This window comes from Fomitopsis serialis, assembly GCF_022376445.1.
Source record: "Fomitopsis serialis strain Sig1Antser10 chromosome Unknown B0H18scaffold_176, whole genome shotgun sequence".
In the NCBI taxonomy this organism is placed as follows: domain Eukaryota; kingdom Fungi; phylum Basidiomycota; class Agaricomycetes; order Polyporales; family Fomitopsidaceae; genus Fomitopsis; species Fomitopsis serialis.
In genome coordinates, this window is record NW_025955136.1 from 42,267 (window position 1) to 57,941 (window position 15,675).

The following is a 15,675-nucleotide window of genomic DNA, read 5'->3' on the forward strand; positions in this document are numbered from 1 at the left end:
TACGCCTATCCCTCCGACCCTAGACCAGGACCATCCCGCAGACCGAACTGTATCCTGGGAAGTCCCGTCAGCATACAAGGCGACGCCAACATACGTCCTGTTGGCTGCGTGTCGCGCCAGTGAGAAAGCCAAGGAAATGCGTTGCTCATACAACCCACCTGGAGGCGGGTCGCTAGAGAACGTCCGCGGCGCGTTTTCCGCTAATCTGATCCGGACACTACGCATCACTGGGAAGGAGAGGTTGGGAGCGCTCACGTATGCGCATTTGATGGACGATCTGCCGCGTCGTGCGATTCACCCATTCCCCTCGCTCCTTGAGCAACACCCGCAGTGCGACGGCATCCACAGTGATAGGGTGCTCTTCAGCACGCGTCGAATTCCGGATGCCCCCGACTCATTCATCCTGATCAGACAAGGGCACACTTGGCGCGTGCAAGCCGGGACAATCCATGGAATTACCGAGGGGACACAATTCGCTTTATCTTCAACGCTTTCGGGGATACAAGCAAAAGGTGAAGTGAAACTCGAGGCGGAGAATGTGTGGCCAACGACATGCGAGGCGGAGAATGTGTGGCCAACGACATGCGAGGCGCCGTGCAGCTCGGCCGGTGTAGAGCTCGATTCCTCGATCCCTCAGCGAGTGGTCGTCACACATTGGAACCAGCCGATTTCGCTCGCCACGCGCGTGTATGTCCGTCGCACCCCCGGGGACGATGGTCTTGCTATCAATGCCAGGGCGCTCTATCGAGTGACGCATGACGAGTCGGACGCCCGCGACCTAATCCTAGGTGCCATTCCGGGTGGTTGGCGTCTCGAGAGGTTCGATCCACTCGTCACACATTTCTACGGCAGCGCTCGTGTTTTGGAGGTTGCTGGCAGCTCGTCGGCGCATGCAACACGCGTTCTGGACGCGGTTTCCCGTTTCAACTTCCATCTATACCGGTCTAATGTGGACGTTGCAATCGACAAGGAACTCTGCCTAACCGTCCAAATGCACGCTCTGGAGGAAGTGGTGGAGATGGCCTGCGCACATGGAAGCAGTCGCACATTCATCTCGGCCGCGGAGAAGAGGTCGCCCTTCGCACTGTGGAAAGCATGACATCGATCTGCTGCCAACACTGTGACGTTGCTTGCTGCTCTAGGAATGCTGGTGGCCAAAGGAGGGCTGACTGTGGTCACTTCCATATGTCAAAGCCTGTGAAGGAGGCGGTGATAACGGACTGCGATCGCCTCTACGGCTTCACGGTGGTCAACGATTCGGCGATTGATCTCTTTCCATATGTGTACTTCTTTGACCCGAGTACCTACGCTGTCAAGGTGCGTGCCCTGAGTTTTCTCTACTGAGATTGAGCTCTCACATACCGGCACAGTTGCTGTATTCACCCCGATGGAGCACCTGTGAAGCACCTCTACCAGTCAACGGCAGCATTCATATTGGCTATGGCGGATTCGGTACCAATCCTCTGCGAGTCACTCGGCCAGAAATCCATTCCGACAACACCGTGGGCTTCCTCAAAATATTCGTCTCCACGTGCTATGTCGAGCTGAACATCCAGCAGCCTCCCCTATTCGACTCACCGGAAAAGGTGGTACATCTGGACCAAATTCCTACGTGTCAACCACCGGTCAGGGAAGGACATCCTCACCCCATCGCTATGCAGCACAACTGGAATACGTGGACCTACGTTCTGACGTCGCGGGCGACACAAGACGTATGACGGCCATGTGTATCTGAATCGCTTCGATATAAGTCTATGCCATTTGTGATGTACTACAGTACCTGTAACTTTATGGTCCCATCGCTCGTCAATCACAGACATGTCACATACAATGGAACAGGTGTCGGAAGTTGGCATGGAGCACCACGTCTTCCAAGCGTACGCCGAAGCGGCGTGAATGGTTTTACGCATTCTGCAAGCACGAACGATCCTCTGCTGCATGACCACACGCCGGACTCGGAACTGGCACCGTTCAAGCTCGACAGTGTTGACTGTTCCCAACGCTGACAAACATGCACTCGAAGAATAATGTGGCTCTCGCGCTGTGGTCGTCCAGAGTTACAGGCGGAAAGGTGGGGGCCACAGGATGTTGACGCTTCGGGACAGGAGACCAACACTGGTGCCTGCCATCGAAGGGTCCGCACTATAAACTGTGTTCCGGCAGCTGCGTATGAGGTCTGCGCGAGGCAGGTTGGGCACCGAGCCCTGCGACTCGCTGCGCGCTCGACCGGCCGCTCCTGACATGTTGAACGCGCTTCCTGTGGGGCGACGTCCGGTATGGCCACTGAACTGGGATGCTGATATACAGTATGTAGCACATTGCGTATGACCCAAGGCGGGCATAAGACTCATCGAAGTGTGCAGTCCTACACTCGCATTGGGACCAGGCCGTACTCGTCGAGGCAAGGAAACGGGGGATGCGGACGCACAAGCAGAATGATGAAAGGGGAGGTACCGGCCCGCCGCGTGCTGCCTGTAGATGCTGCAGGATGGTTTATCCAGCACTTTGTCACGCCGTGAACAAATGGTCCGTGTCTCCGTCCAGATGACAACCCTGTTTCCTTTGGCATCAGAACCGAGCGGGAGAAGGACGAGTCAATAGCGCGTAGCCTGTGCACAAATCAGACTGCTGAAGTCCATGACGATAGTGGAACATACCGGGGTCAGACGTGGGCCACCTTGAGGCAGAGATCGCCAGTGAGAACAAAGACACGACTCAGTGGATGGAATAAGACACTCTGGCTAGCGTCACACAGGCCATGGATATGAGATGACAGACACAGACAACGCGATGCCCTCGAGGTATCGCACGCTTGCGCGTGTGGGCGATGATACGAGCGCAAAGGATCATATCAATGCGAGTACCTGATGCGGCGACAGGCCGGGAATGTTGATATCGTTCGCGTAAATGATACAATTACAAGACAGACTACCTGTGCATTAGTCCCATGTCAGACCGTCGCGTAACGAGTCCATAAGAAGGCTACTTACCCCATGAGATGACCTTCACTTGGCTTTCTTGACTATACGCACGCCCGCGAGCGGTGTGTTCTTCTTCGGCGGATCCATACGCGCAGCAGGCGACCCTGATGCTGACATGGTCGGGGACAGCGTAGCCTTAACTAAGGGCAACGACGGGAGATGCTGCTGAGGTTTCTTGGGTAGGACGGACTGGCGCCGAGACGGGGACGGAGCCGTAGCAAAGGTGGCAGATCCTTCGACAGGCTTGGGCGGTAGCGATGGGTGCAGGCGCGGCGTTGACGCGTCCATGGACGACTTCTCCAATTCCCGCAATTTCGCCTCCATCCGAGCGATCTTTGCGTCTGTGCTGGGAGACGAGGACTATTGGCCAAGTGCAGCGAGGATGACGGCACGATACTCACAGGTCTGATCGGCCGGTGGATGCGCTCTTCAGCAGGCTTAGCGTCGTCGGCTTCCCCGCATCGTTCATGATCCTCCTCGGTCGCGCGCCGAACTGCCCGCCTTGATCGAGTGGCGCTTGATGTGCATGGGTGATGACGAGTTTCCTCCCGCGCAACAGCTTATCGTTCGCGCGTTCGAGTGCCTTCTGAGCGTCCTGTAAGGCAGAGAGACAGGACACAGTCAGCGAGGAGTTCTTGTCGCATCTCGCCGCCGCTTCAACCCCGGGTTTCACTGTACCATCCAAGCATGGGATGTCAATGATGGCGTCGTGCGTACATATGAGAAGAGACACCCGGGGTCAGCAAGCGAGATTGTCCGAGCAAGTAGAACGGACGTACAATTGCATCGGCGAACTCGACGAAGGCATATCCGCGGGGCTTTCCTTTGAAGGGACCCGTCTTGTGGAACAAGAAGTCGAGCTTGGACACTTTGCCGAACTTTGTGAAGACCTGCAGCAGTGTGTACCTGATCTATGTAAATCAGGTCTCCCATAGCGTTGAGAACGACGCACTCATCGACGGTCGGATGCAAGTTCCCAACGTAGAGCCTTTCCTTCGACACTGGCCGCGGTCGTTCTCCCTGCGATGTCGAAGTCGACGCAACAGGTGATGCTGGAGCCGGGTAAGACAGATGACTGGATGAATCTAGGTTTTCAGCCGTAACAGACGAGCTCGATGGCGTCGGCGACGGCGTGGCCTGCGCTGAGGACATGATGGTTGAAGACAACCTGCGCGCGCCTATGTGCGGGCACGTTTGTGCCGTCCTCCCATGTCCATTCTACTACAAGTTCAATATGCTCCTTGTTCTGTTCCAACGAACCCCAGTATACATCTAAACGAGTAAGGTTGAACTCGGACTAGTAGCTCATCATATTTGTCGATATGGTTTGAAAATGTGTACGTGGAGGTACGTGGTCGTCTCGTCCTGGAGTCGTCAATCTCATGTCGTATGACACCGGCCAGTACCTAGTCTCTCTCGGCAGGCGTAGACGATTCATTCAGCCTTCGTGCCTCAGGATATCATTGTCTGACCAGCAGCGAGGCGTCGCTAATTTGCTATACTCGTTCTCCGCAATCATAATCTTCTGCCGCGAAGTGGGTGATGGAGGTCGAGCCGCAATATCGGGCTAGGTCGCGGAATCGATTATAGCATGCAGGTGGAAAGAACAACCTCGTACTGCTGCCAATCTCCTACGAACATCCAAGGGACTCATGGTGTGCTATATGACATCTCATGCGCTGGGTGAGTACGTATGTCCTCGTGTTGCGGTTGGCCAGTAACGCCAGAGCTTTTCTAAGCGACTTCCACCAATTCGTGGCCTGAAGCTAGTGTCTCACTTTGGCCATGACTGTGTCTGTTCCGCGCATTACTGCGCATGAGGTTGGCATGAGGCGTTGATGCCTCCTCCCAGATGCGCTAGACCCAGTCACGCCAGTATGCGGACTGTTGCAGACAATCTCTACGATGTACATATGAAAACGGTAAGTCACCTTTCCGTAAAGCCCAGATCCAAGATTTCATTGGTCGTGACTCTGGTAGTGATCATCAACAATACGTGCTATATTACCGCGGAAGACCCGTTCCGGACCCGTAAAAACGCACAAAGTCGTTCAACTACGAATGACGTCCGAGATCCACAGCGATCATGGATGCTCATGGACGCCCGCCTCGAGGCCAGTCCGAGCATTCAAAATCGGATCGGGAGAGTCATCCTGGCTGCTTAGGGCGACATGGGAAACTCGATGCGTCTCGATACACGTGTGTGTTCATCTGGGGACTCTACTCGTCTCCTGCCATCCACGATTCCTACCTTTTCGGTCTCCTTGGTCGACACGCTACCTCGGAGCGTTCTCCATCCCTGAACGCAGGCTCGCCACTCGTGCCACTGGACTTCCAAACTTCATCTCCCCCTTCTCCGCCGAGACACATGGTCCTCGTGTGCCTTCGTTCCGACCTCGTCGGGGATTCCAGCACCTCACCGCGCAGGCCCAACATAGACCGCCCGATCGCTCATCGTGTGCGCATGGGACTTTGTGACCCGTTGTCGGTCGGAAGTCAGGACGCTCGTGGGATCTGTGCGTGAGGTTGTTGTGCGCCCGTGCTTCCTTTGTGGTTCACGGTCCTCATTGCACCGCAGTATGTGCGTCTATCTCGCTCGCAGATCGCGGCAGATCATGATCCCCAGTCTCTCTGCTACTTATGCACCAGATGGTCCGAGATCTTCGCCGTCCTGCTGCGTCACCCGGCAGGCTTAGGGCTCTGGAACTATCAGAGAAACGACTCTGCTCATTGTAGCTTCGTGCCTAGACCAGGAGGCGAGCAGGCAGCACAGCTACCACTTCCAATGATTTAGCATCGGACGGATCATGTTCTTGCGATATCATGATAGCAAGCGGACGATGGACGCTCTTCCGCGAACCAGGGATGTGGGCTTGATAGAGGTGAGTTAGATCAATGCGATTACTGTATAGCAGCCAGCGTAACACTTGCCTGATGCACAGCAAACTGAAAGCAATGCGATTGCGAGCAGGTAGAAAGCAAGATACAAGCGAGTACAGACATTGTTCGAACGCGGATACACAACATGTTGACCAAAAACGATGCGAAAATGCTAGGATACGAATAAGTTAGATGCGTGGGTATCAGTTCGGAGTCAAGAGTCCATGGCTATGCAGCAGCCGTCAGCGTCGTAGTGGCACGTCTTCCTCGCTCTCCGGATCGTTGTCGACCTCGATGTCGTCCTTCTTGGAGTTGGGGCATGTCCCATCCGGGCGAAGATGCCGCTTGTAGGAGTCTGGGCGAGCGTATACCCCTTCGCACACTGCACACACGACCTTCTTGTTGCGATGGATGTTCATGTGGCGGTCCCGGTCGCCAGGGCGAGTGAAGGTCTTGCTGCACTCCTCGCACTTATGCTTGCCCCTCTTCGATCCACATGCGGTGCGAGGGCCGCTCCCGCGCCTCTTCTTCCCCCTTGTCACGCCCTTCCCCGACCTCGCAGTCACGCCTCTCGTCGCCTTGTCCTCCGAACCAGCGTCTACGCGACCCTTTTTAGGCTTCGGTTCCAACGTGGTATCGTCTTCATCAGCAACATCCACATCGATGGGGACGTACTCGTCGTCGCCGTCGTCACCGTCGCTCTCGTCGCAGTTAGCATCGCGCTCGTCGCCCGTTGACTGCGGGTAGGCAGTGAAGGCATCAGCCGGCTTCGTCGCATGTGAACTCGAGGGCATCGGTTCCTCGATGGTTCGGCTTCCTCCGCGAGTCCTGGGCGAAGGGCGACCAGGAAGGGCGTGCAGGCGTGTGGAAGTCAGCTCTTGATCTTCCACGCGCTTTGCACGCCGCTTGGGCAGTGGCTTCACATCACGAATCATCGGACTGCCTGCCTCGCGGGGTGGTGTCTTCGCAGAACCCCGTTTGCGCTTAGGACGGAAGTTGGCATAAGTGCCGACTTCCGGGGGTGTCGCCAAGAGCACCGACGGCGATACGCCAACAGGGCTGGCGCGAGGCGGCGACCCTGGGGTGTATGGGGTGAGGGGTGAGTCGTATGCCTCCTCATCGTCGTAAGCCGCGTCCATCCTGTCGAACGCTCCGCCGAGCGACTTTGTTGCTGGGGAGATGGATGTGACGTCGATGGTGTTCGTTGGCGATACCTGCAGCTCGGACGAAGTCGTCCATACAGGCAGTGCACCCGCGTCCGCGGACCATGGTGTGAAGGGGGCGCCGGATGTTGATGCAGGCGAGACGGTGGAAGAGACGGGACTGTATGGTGAGTGCAGGAGACTTGGAGAGATAGTCTGCGGCTCCGTCTCGTGAGAGGCTCCTAACATAGCCATCCTAGATGAACTCGAGAAGACCCGGCTGGGTAGAAGCGTGGATGAAGTAGCATAAGGTCCCTGATGGAACATGGCAGAGCTTGGCGACGCCAACGCTACCTCTACCGTGTTGTATGCTTCACGAGCATACAGCACGGTAGCTGTTTCGTTGGATGCGTCGTCAAACCGTGCTTCAAATCAATTCACGGCACTACAGTATAGTTGGGTTGGACTTACCTGCACCCGAAGCTCCGCCGCGTATTCGCTGACAATGTCATCTGGCATCACAGCGTCGTCCTCAAACGAAAACTCCATATCCAGTGGCCGGAATGGAAGATCCAGCTCTGGAAGCTCGATCACTGGCCCGTCGTACATTGGCCCCATCGTCGAGTCGCCGAAGAGACCCTGGTAAGACGTGTACAGGAACTCCTCATCTAGGGACGTGGTCGACTTCGATTCGCCAAGGGAGCGATATGGAGTCAAGGATGGCAGCATGGCGCAAGTGCACAGTCGCGCGGTGTGCCGAAGTCGGTGCTCGAGGTCGAGAAAGTATTGAGCGATGTGGGTCGCGTTGTTGGCCCAGACAACCAGAGCGGATTCATCTCGCTAAGTAGGGATTACGGTGAGCGTTCGTAATGTGATTGTAGCGAACATGACTGACTACTATAGAGGCATGGTGCGCCATTGCCGCATGCGGCGTTGACGCAAGTGAACCTAGGATAGGCAACTTGGTGCCATCATGAGCATCGAACAGCGATGCATCAGGATGTCTGGGACGGATCAGTAGGAGGAGGCGAAATGAAAGGATACTTCATACATCTCTGCCAGGAGTGCCTTGATAGCTGGTGTGCGCGCCTTGATGGCGGCCCGAAAGCGGGAGTCCTTCAATAGGGTGGCCAACGATGGGTCTCGTTCGCTGGGGTAGAGGAGAGCATTTCCGTCGTCGGAGAGCACGCACACGGCGACGTAGTCGAGGTCGTCTGTGTCCGGCGGAGGGGAAGATAGCTGGGAGATAATGGAATGTAGCGAGGCCTGGGCAGCAACACTCATGGCGGACGGGAAGGGGGGTATTGTCTCGACTGTGGCCCATCTGGCTCGCGGGTTAAATCACTTCGTACTGTGGGTCCCTTTAGCGCTTTTGAGCGTCTGTGGTCGCGCCTCAAGGACATCGCACTTTCTTCAAGGATGCCCATATCGGACATCGGAGTTGATGCTGCACAGGGCGAGCCTTCATCTTCGTGAGATGGATCTCTTGTCATGTCGATTGATAGCTGCCGTACGCGTGAAGGCGACAAAAAGCGCCGTAAGCGAGTCATAATAAGAGCTCTGGGACCGGAAGGAGAAGGCAACCACTATTATCAAGTACGACTCGGTCCTGCTTGTGAGCATCTCAGGCAGGATTAGCGTGGATCCTTGCTTCTATCATACATATCTCTCTTCCTTTCCTTGCCTCCGACATCGTCGGTGCCCTCGCGAACCTGCCCTAACGAGTGGAATTCGCTGCTGCACTATCCACTGCCAGTGGTAGCATCGCCTTTGAAACTGCGACCGACCGACCTATGCCAATGCCTCGTGGACTACACGCTTTACGGCGAATCATGTGTCGCGTTGGAATTTGGGGCATGCACGCGGAAGGAATGCACTACTGAGGTAGCGAAGTACGATAGAACATCTGGACGGAAGAGGCGAGCGGTGTGAATGCTGTGCACTCACTCACGACTCACGTTCAGAGCTTTGTGTGAGAGCGGTGCCTGGTTCTCAGAAATTCTGTCGCCTGTAAAGAGTTACAATACAGTCTTACATGGAGAACACTGGCAGCCCTCCGTAAGACACAGTGCCATAGGCTACGCTGTTGATGAGCTGTTTGCTCCTTTTGCCTAAAGTCCGAAGTGAGCCGGACTCGCTGGCAAGATGGTCAGTTCTGACCGAGACGTCTACGAGCGAGCAGCATGGCGGCCGAATCGTCCCTGAGACCCGGTACTCCGGATTATCAAAATACTTCCCCTCATTTTGATTGCGCCTAGGCGACGACAAGGCGGGTCCGGCGGTCGGGCGGCCCCCGCATCACGAGGGTGTGATGCAGCTCGCGACCTCGCGACTCAGCAAGACATGCCGGATATAGGTGACTTCACTTTGCAGAATTTCAAGGTTCTGTATGGACAGTGCCGAGCATACTTTGAATCCGAAGAGTCGGGCGATAACCTGAGGAGAGGTCAATGTCAGGCCCGGGCGCATGCCGTCGACTTGAGCGTGGGAAGTGGACCCACAGACGCACTCAATGCTATTTCGGGGTAACTTGCCTCTTTCAGACTCTTGATCCCGTGCAGCGACAGACGTGCCTACCCCTTTCTGATCTGAAGGTTTGCATTCACATGGGATTTCAGCGACAAGCAGAGCCGAGGCAACCGCATGTTCTAGGTTTCCGAATACGGCTTCGCTGCCAGTGCGCGGCCCGCAGCGGCCTAGCAGCGGCCTCTGCTGACAGCACATCATCGCCAGTCATGTGAGGCATTCTTCTAGCGTGTTTAGACTCAGAGTGAGTCCATGGCTTACTCTGTCTCTGCGCAAAAAGACTGACACCGCTCTTGTCTCCAATATCCTCTCGAGATACCTTCATTTGTGGTCGTATTCTCCGTGCCGCTAAGTCGGGCTTTACACTTGCGTCAAATAGAAGTGAAACTCAGTTGAACATCAATCATCACGCAATACAAGTGTCACGAAGGTTACAAGGTAGGGTCCTGCCAGTGCTCTCTGCCGCATGCGCGCCGAGGGACGGGTAGCATATCGGAAACCTGGCGCCCCCGTAGCAGACTCAGTGAACTTAGTCTTTCTACTGCTAGCAAAACGTCTGCTGCGGTATTGACCGTGCAAAATCTGGGTGAGCACCGCCGATGAGTTAGATAGCGATGCGTTGGGACACCTGAACACGAGCTATCCGAAATTGGGCTAGACTGGAGTTATTGTGAAGCTTTCATCCGTCTCGTCGGGTTGTCGTCGATACGAGGCCGTTGTAAAGGTATCAGGACTGCCGTACGTGTCGTGCGTTCATCATATTGGTTGCACTCACAAAAAGGATGTTTCAGAGCTCAAGAAGCACCAGGACGTCGGAGATTATCACGCGTCGGGTCTCCGACAATCACGACGAACAAGGGCTGATATTTAGAACAGGTAAACATCATCCCCCCTTTCACGAGCATCTGACAACGCCGCCGGCTTGCATTATCTTCAGATTTGCCGCATGTGAGCAGACAACGCAGAGACCTGCTCGACGCGCAGGGTGCGCATGCGCTGACTCTCAGAAGGTGCGCTGACATGTCCATCTTTGTGGGCGGCGACCGAGGAGGTGTCCCGGCGGCCAGCAACATCTGCTTGCTTTGCGGGAACAAATTACTTTCGTGCGGTTTTTCACTGCCTTGGCTAATATCTGCGGCCTGCGCTGCATGGATCACTGCGAGACCCCAAACAATTTGTACCACCACCGAACGGCACCGCTGCCTTGATAATCAACCAGGACCCGTCCGTCTTCAGATATCTGTGATCCTGGCACCGCTGACTGGTTGCGTAGGTTTGCGGTCGATGCTTAGAATGCTATTGTGTCCACCATTTACGGCTACATGCCACTGTCTGTGCGGTGGCCTGGTAGCACCATCCTCGATGAAGGCATGGCACTTCCTCCTCTTTTTCTTGCGAGGAATTCATCGTTTTGTCAACATTTTGGTCTCTTGCCGGGGTATTGTCCTAGAACTACCTCGGCTGCCGACGACTGTCGGAAGTGCGATCTGCATAACGATCGAGGGTTTACGGCAACGGGCGCTACGCCCATCTTCTGTCAGCCTCCACACGGCGAAGCAGATAGCGGTTGGCGTCTACATCCATATGAAGCAGGAGCAGGACGCATCGGCGGAGACCCGCATCGGATTCGAGATCATTGAAAAGAGATCTGAGGCCTTCCTGTGCGTCCGTCAAGCTCGAACTGCTGACAGCGGTGAGTCCGGACCATGTTCTACTATTACCGACTTCACGTAATGAGCTGCCATGCCGCAGAACGGCCGTAATTGCGGTCGCAGCGGCGGAGCGCCTTTTCCCTCCTAGAAGGCCCCTACAGTGCCGGCAAAGGCCCGACAAGGGCGGCACTAACATGTCCCTGCCCATGGCAGTCGGGAGAAAACACACGAACGCCACTGTGCGCAGTACACCAAACCGAGAGCCTCTGCTAGTGAACGTATTTGTCACTCCATAGTCAAGTACGCCACCCAAGTCATTGATCCGATTTACTTGACTTTTTTGAAAGTCGTCGCAGGGATATGGCAGCAGTTTCGGGCGATGCCACTTATCTGAAGGCCACTGGCACTAGGCGTATGCGATCATGAAATCAAGCTGTCTTCATATCACGAGCTCCGCTTCACGAGCTAGACGTCCCCTTCAAGCCGACAAGTGTCACCAACCCAGGCGACCTTATAATTATTTCACCAGATGGGGACAAGATATCGACCGCCGGACAGAGCGAGCACGGGCACCTTCACACTTCCAGGTGGCATGACATGTCGTCACGGTCTTCAGACTTACCATTCTAGGTAATTATGCTGACATAGAGCCCAGGGTCTCCCGTAGCAAGCCATAGCACCAGTGCACGTCTCTTAGTCCCATCATCATCCTATCCAGCCAGGTGCGTTTGCCGCAACAAAAACGAAGATTGGGTTAGAATAGAGGAGTTGACGCCGTTTCAGACAAGCCTTATCACCTCTCATATTGCCGGTGCATAGCTCGCCCACAATGACACACAGAACCGGCATTCACGTACTCGCCTTCGATATCTACGGGACAATTCTGAACACTAACAGCATCACATCGGGGATCAAACAACATAGTCATCTAGACGACGAGAAGGCCGCCCAACTCAGCCAACTATGGAGGCGATATCAACTCGAGTGAGTGCGATGCCTCGCTTACTCTACTGACAGTCATATTCAAACCTTAGCAATGTTAGGTACACATGGCGCCTGAACTCCATGGGTGAGCAGAGTCAGTCACTCATCAAGCAAATATTCACTGACGGAGATGGTTTCACTGATATTACGTCGCAGGTCTCTACGAGCCTTTCGACACCGTTACTAAGAGCAGCCTCAAGCACGCTGCCGCGGAGATGGACATCATACTCGCGGACGGCGAGATCGCCGCCTTGATGAGCGACTATAGCCGTCTTCTCCCGTGAGTTGTTTGACACATTCGGGCTTCACGGCAGACACCCTTGCACTTCTTCCGCCGGACGAAGTACGAAGCGCTCGTCGGTGGGGTCGCGCTATTGAACCAGCGCGATGTCTATACTGCATCCGGAGCAATGCTGTCGCAGTTGGAGGAAGAGGTTGCCTTGAGTCTATAGAACGGCGTCTCGATGATGAGTGTTGAACGCTGATGAAGTTGTCTAGGTTCGAAGACGCAGTTCCGGCGCTGGAGGAACTGAGTCGAAATCCGAATATCAAGGTCGTTATTTTCAGCAACGGTCGGTACGATTCTTTGCACAACGGCGAGGCTCGTGACTCACCGGATGAATACAGGGACCGAGCAGGTCAGTGCAGCGACAGCCGACTGGCCGCTGCCGCTCAACCGTCCAGTTCACTGATTGCATCCTCCAACAGATGGTCTCAACAGCATTGCATGCCTCGCTACCCGAGGCACTCCTCCCCCTACCACTACACCTCGCAGACTCGGTAAGGCAGTACAAGCCAGCGCCGTCCATCTATGATGGACTGCGCAAGGCATTCAGCGACGCTCCCGGGGCGCAGGGCGACTCGCCCGACGTCTGGCTTGTCAGTGGGTGAGTGAAATTAGTGACTTCGCCATGTTATCCCATGTTTACTGAACGGCCCTTGTTCATCTCCGCGGCGTCGGTGGTCGTCGTATTGGATTGCATACAGGAACCCTTTCGACGTCACTGGTGCACGTGCCGCGGGACTGGGAGCTTTCTGGGTCGACCGCGCTGGCGGCGGGTGGAAGGATCAGATCCCTATGCTCACGCTGGTGTAGGACCTCTCAAGATCGTGAAGAATCTAGGAGAGATAGCAACGATTGTCAAGGAGGAGTCCTGAAGAGCTCGTCGCCAGTTCCGTGTGAATGTGTCCGCATGCACCACACAAGACAATGTCAACGTTCGTGTGTTCTGAGCAGTACCTCGCGAATGTACAAGTCATCGTAAATGATTGGCTCATCAGTGCACATGATCGCACGAGATAGCTGCCGTTCAACATGCGGATATTTGTTCATGCATAAGTACGCATCATGCGACGCTGGCTATACGCGACAAAACCGGGGTGTATTCCAGCAGAACGTGAAGAACAGCTAGGCAACTACGGACATTATTGTGTTCCGTATAGTCCACATCTGATCTATCCTCGTTGCCACGGTCCACAGAGGCCGATTCGGACTCGGACACTGGGACAGGGCCATGATGTGCCACACGAAGCAGCCATCGAAACTGCATGGTCCCACGAAGCTTGAAGCTCGAACGCACGGCTGCGGTCACAAAACGTCCCAATCTGAGCTCGCATCTGAGGTCCAGTCTTCGCTCCGATACGGAGTACGGGAAGTGCTGGAACCCATGCGACTTCTGCCCTTTTGACGCTTTCTGAATAGCGGGGTGCGTGGGGCTGCCGGCTCGTCTAGGTCGCTCCACGAGAACGTAGACGACTCGGAGGCGGGCGACGAAGGGACGCTCAGCGGGCCGTCCGCATCCGAGTCAGACGCGGGGTCCGGGGTTCCGACATCTCTAGGTGAATGGGCACCGAGATCTGCAGAGGACGTGGATGGTGAGGGCGGGCCGGAGGTGAGCGCAAGCTCGACGTCCCTCTCGCGGCCGTCTCCATGCTCGCCGTCCTGCGCAGCTTCCGGCGCCGCTCCTCCAACTGCAGGAGCTCCTCCTGCTCGCGATGGTGCCGCACAAACATCTCATCCCACACCCCACGCACCCCGTGTCCTCCCTGCGCCCGCACATGCCATTCCGTATCGAGCATGGCCAAGGACACGACATCGCGGTACCCGGGCGCCGCGGGGCTGATGATTGCGCGTCGGCGAGTGCCTTCGCATGTGAAGCCGAGAGACGTGAAGATGTTACGAGCAGCGTCGCTCGATGGCCCGTCCATGATCAGGCCTTGCACGCGATGCGCCCACAGGTTGTCGAAAGCGTATGTGAGCCCTGCGGAGAGCGCTTGCGCGGCGAGGCCTTGGCCACGCCATTGGGGCAAGAGCGAGAGGCCGATGTTGTATTCGGAAACCATGTCGGTCGTGCGGAGATAGAGGATGCCGATCGTATGAATCGTCGATATATCCTGCTCAGAGGCTGAGGGGCAGATGGAGAATCGAGAGGTTGAGGTGCGGCTGCATCCCAGATGTTGTCGATGTCCCTCGCTTCTGGCCAGGCATACTGCGAGAGGGAGACCGGTGGCTGCCTGTCAATATCTACTGGGATCGAGTCCCTATCGCCCGCCCGTTCTGCCATGAGCTCCTCCTCAGCCGCCTCGCCCTCTTCGGTTTTGCTTTCCACAGGCTTTGTGGGCAAGTGTTGCACGGCAGCGAACATGATGCATTGGTCGGATGCGGCAAACTCGAACGGCTCCGCACACCGTGCGGTCACGGCTTCCACGCTGTAGGGATGTAGCTCTTCCCAAGCACTTAGGATGGCTTCGATATCGATGTCATCGGCTTCAAGAGATGTCTCTAGGATAATATCATTGTGTCGCAGCACTTGTGAGGAGGCCATCGCTGCCGGGGATATGCAAGGAGGTGAGCAACAAGAGGAGCAGCTGTGGGTACACCTCGAAACGGGTGAATCGTGCGTCTAACGTGGCGATAGCAGCTGCGGGACACGGTGTTCGATACGTGGGGAGCACATGCAAGCCAGGCGTCGGACAGCTGACGGGAAAACCTGTGTGGAACGTGCTGTCACGGCTTTGTCAGCAGGAGACAGGTTCTGTCGCCGCGGTCCTCCACGTTGCCTCCACCCACTGTCAAGATGAGTCGAGCGCGCATGCGGTATCGGCCGGTGGCTCGATTCGGAGCCCCTCCTCCTTCGAAGTTTCACTCGTATTTCAGCTCTGTGTGTACCGGTACGTCCTTGCGTGGTAGTACTGTCTCGTACTCTGATGATAAACTCGATACAATTTTACGGGCACCAGCAATAAGTACTCGGCGCACTGAATACGCGATGCCGTCGAGCACTGCACCGGTGCTGGGAGCGCAGGGTGAGATGTCTGATCATTACAACACTGCCTTCCCACTGATCTAGCTTTCTCAAAGGCGTTACGTTCTAGTAGCGCGTTCTCCCTGTCCTTCAAGTTAGCGAGGTAGACGGATCCGGGACCGGCCTAGGCTCGGATGTCATCCGTATTGTGGCCAGCCAGAGCGGTGTCTCAGTGAGATCCACGTATCAAGTGACCACGTCCAGC

General features: G+C 55.8%; 5 protein-coding genes across 5 annotated transcripts; 2 read left to right on the forward strand and 3 right to left on the reverse strand.

Annotated features, from left to right (window-relative positions):
* Nucleotides 1–27: 27 nt before the first annotated feature.
* B0H18DRAFT_157028 (uncharacterized protein) lies at nucleotides 28–1,283 on the forward strand. The gene is made up of 2 exons (XM_048036892.1): nucleotides 28–552; nucleotides 583–1,283. The coding sequence occupies exons 1-2, from the start codon at nucleotides 137–139 to the stop codon at nucleotides 1,097–1,099; spliced, it is 933 nt and encodes a 310-aa protein (XP_047886218.1). The 5' UTR covers nucleotides 28–136; the 3' UTR covers nucleotides 1,100–1,283.
* Nucleotides 1,284–3,269: 1,986 nt separating this feature from the next.
* Nucleotides 3,270–3,977, reverse strand: B0H18DRAFT_832219 (uncharacterized protein; the record flags this gene model as incomplete). The annotated part of the gene is made up of 4 exons (XM_048039412.1): nucleotides 3,270–3,327; nucleotides 3,383–3,576; nucleotides 3,761–3,887; nucleotides 3,934–3,977. Coding segments are annotated over 4 exons (423 nt in total), but the record flags the coding sequence as incomplete, so codon positions are not given.
* Nucleotides 3,978–6,103: 2,126 nt separating this feature from the next.
* Nucleotides 6,104–8,287, reverse strand: B0H18DRAFT_1125983 (uncharacterized protein; the record flags this gene model as incomplete). The annotated part of the gene is made up of 4 exons (XM_048035092.1): nucleotides 6,104–7,318; nucleotides 7,475–7,843; nucleotides 7,899–8,007; nucleotides 8,055–8,287. The coding sequence occupies 4 exons, from the start codon at nucleotides 8,285–8,287 to the stop codon at nucleotides 6,104–6,106; spliced, it is 1,926 nt and encodes a 641-aa protein (XP_047886220.1).
* A 3,642-nt stretch (nucleotides 8,288–11,929) lies between these two features.
* On the forward strand, nucleotides 11,930–13,387 carry B0H18DRAFT_157171 (HAD-like domain-containing protein). The gene is made up of 7 exons (XM_048036893.1): nucleotides 11,930–12,165; nucleotides 12,225–12,250; nucleotides 12,322–12,445; nucleotides 12,664–12,737; nucleotides 12,793–12,803; nucleotides 12,874–13,052; nucleotides 13,153–13,387. Exons 1-7 carry the CDS (start codon nucleotides 12,011–12,013, stop codon nucleotides 13,259–13,261), a joined length of 678 nt encoding a protein of 225 aa, XP_047886221.1. The 5' UTR covers nucleotides 11,930–12,010; the 3' UTR covers nucleotides 13,262–13,387.
* A 560-nt stretch (nucleotides 13,388–13,947) lies between these two features.
* Nucleotides 13,948–14,990, reverse strand: B0H18DRAFT_887695 (uncharacterized protein; the record flags this gene model as incomplete). The annotated part of the gene is given in 2 exon segments (XM_048041192.1): nucleotides 13,948–14,679; nucleotides 14,694–14,990. 2 exon segments carry the CDS (start codon nucleotides 14,988–14,990, stop codon nucleotides 13,948–13,950), a joined length of 1,029 nt encoding a protein of 342 aa, XP_047886222.1.
* Between the last annotated feature and the right edge of the window lie 685 nt (nucleotides 14,991–15,675).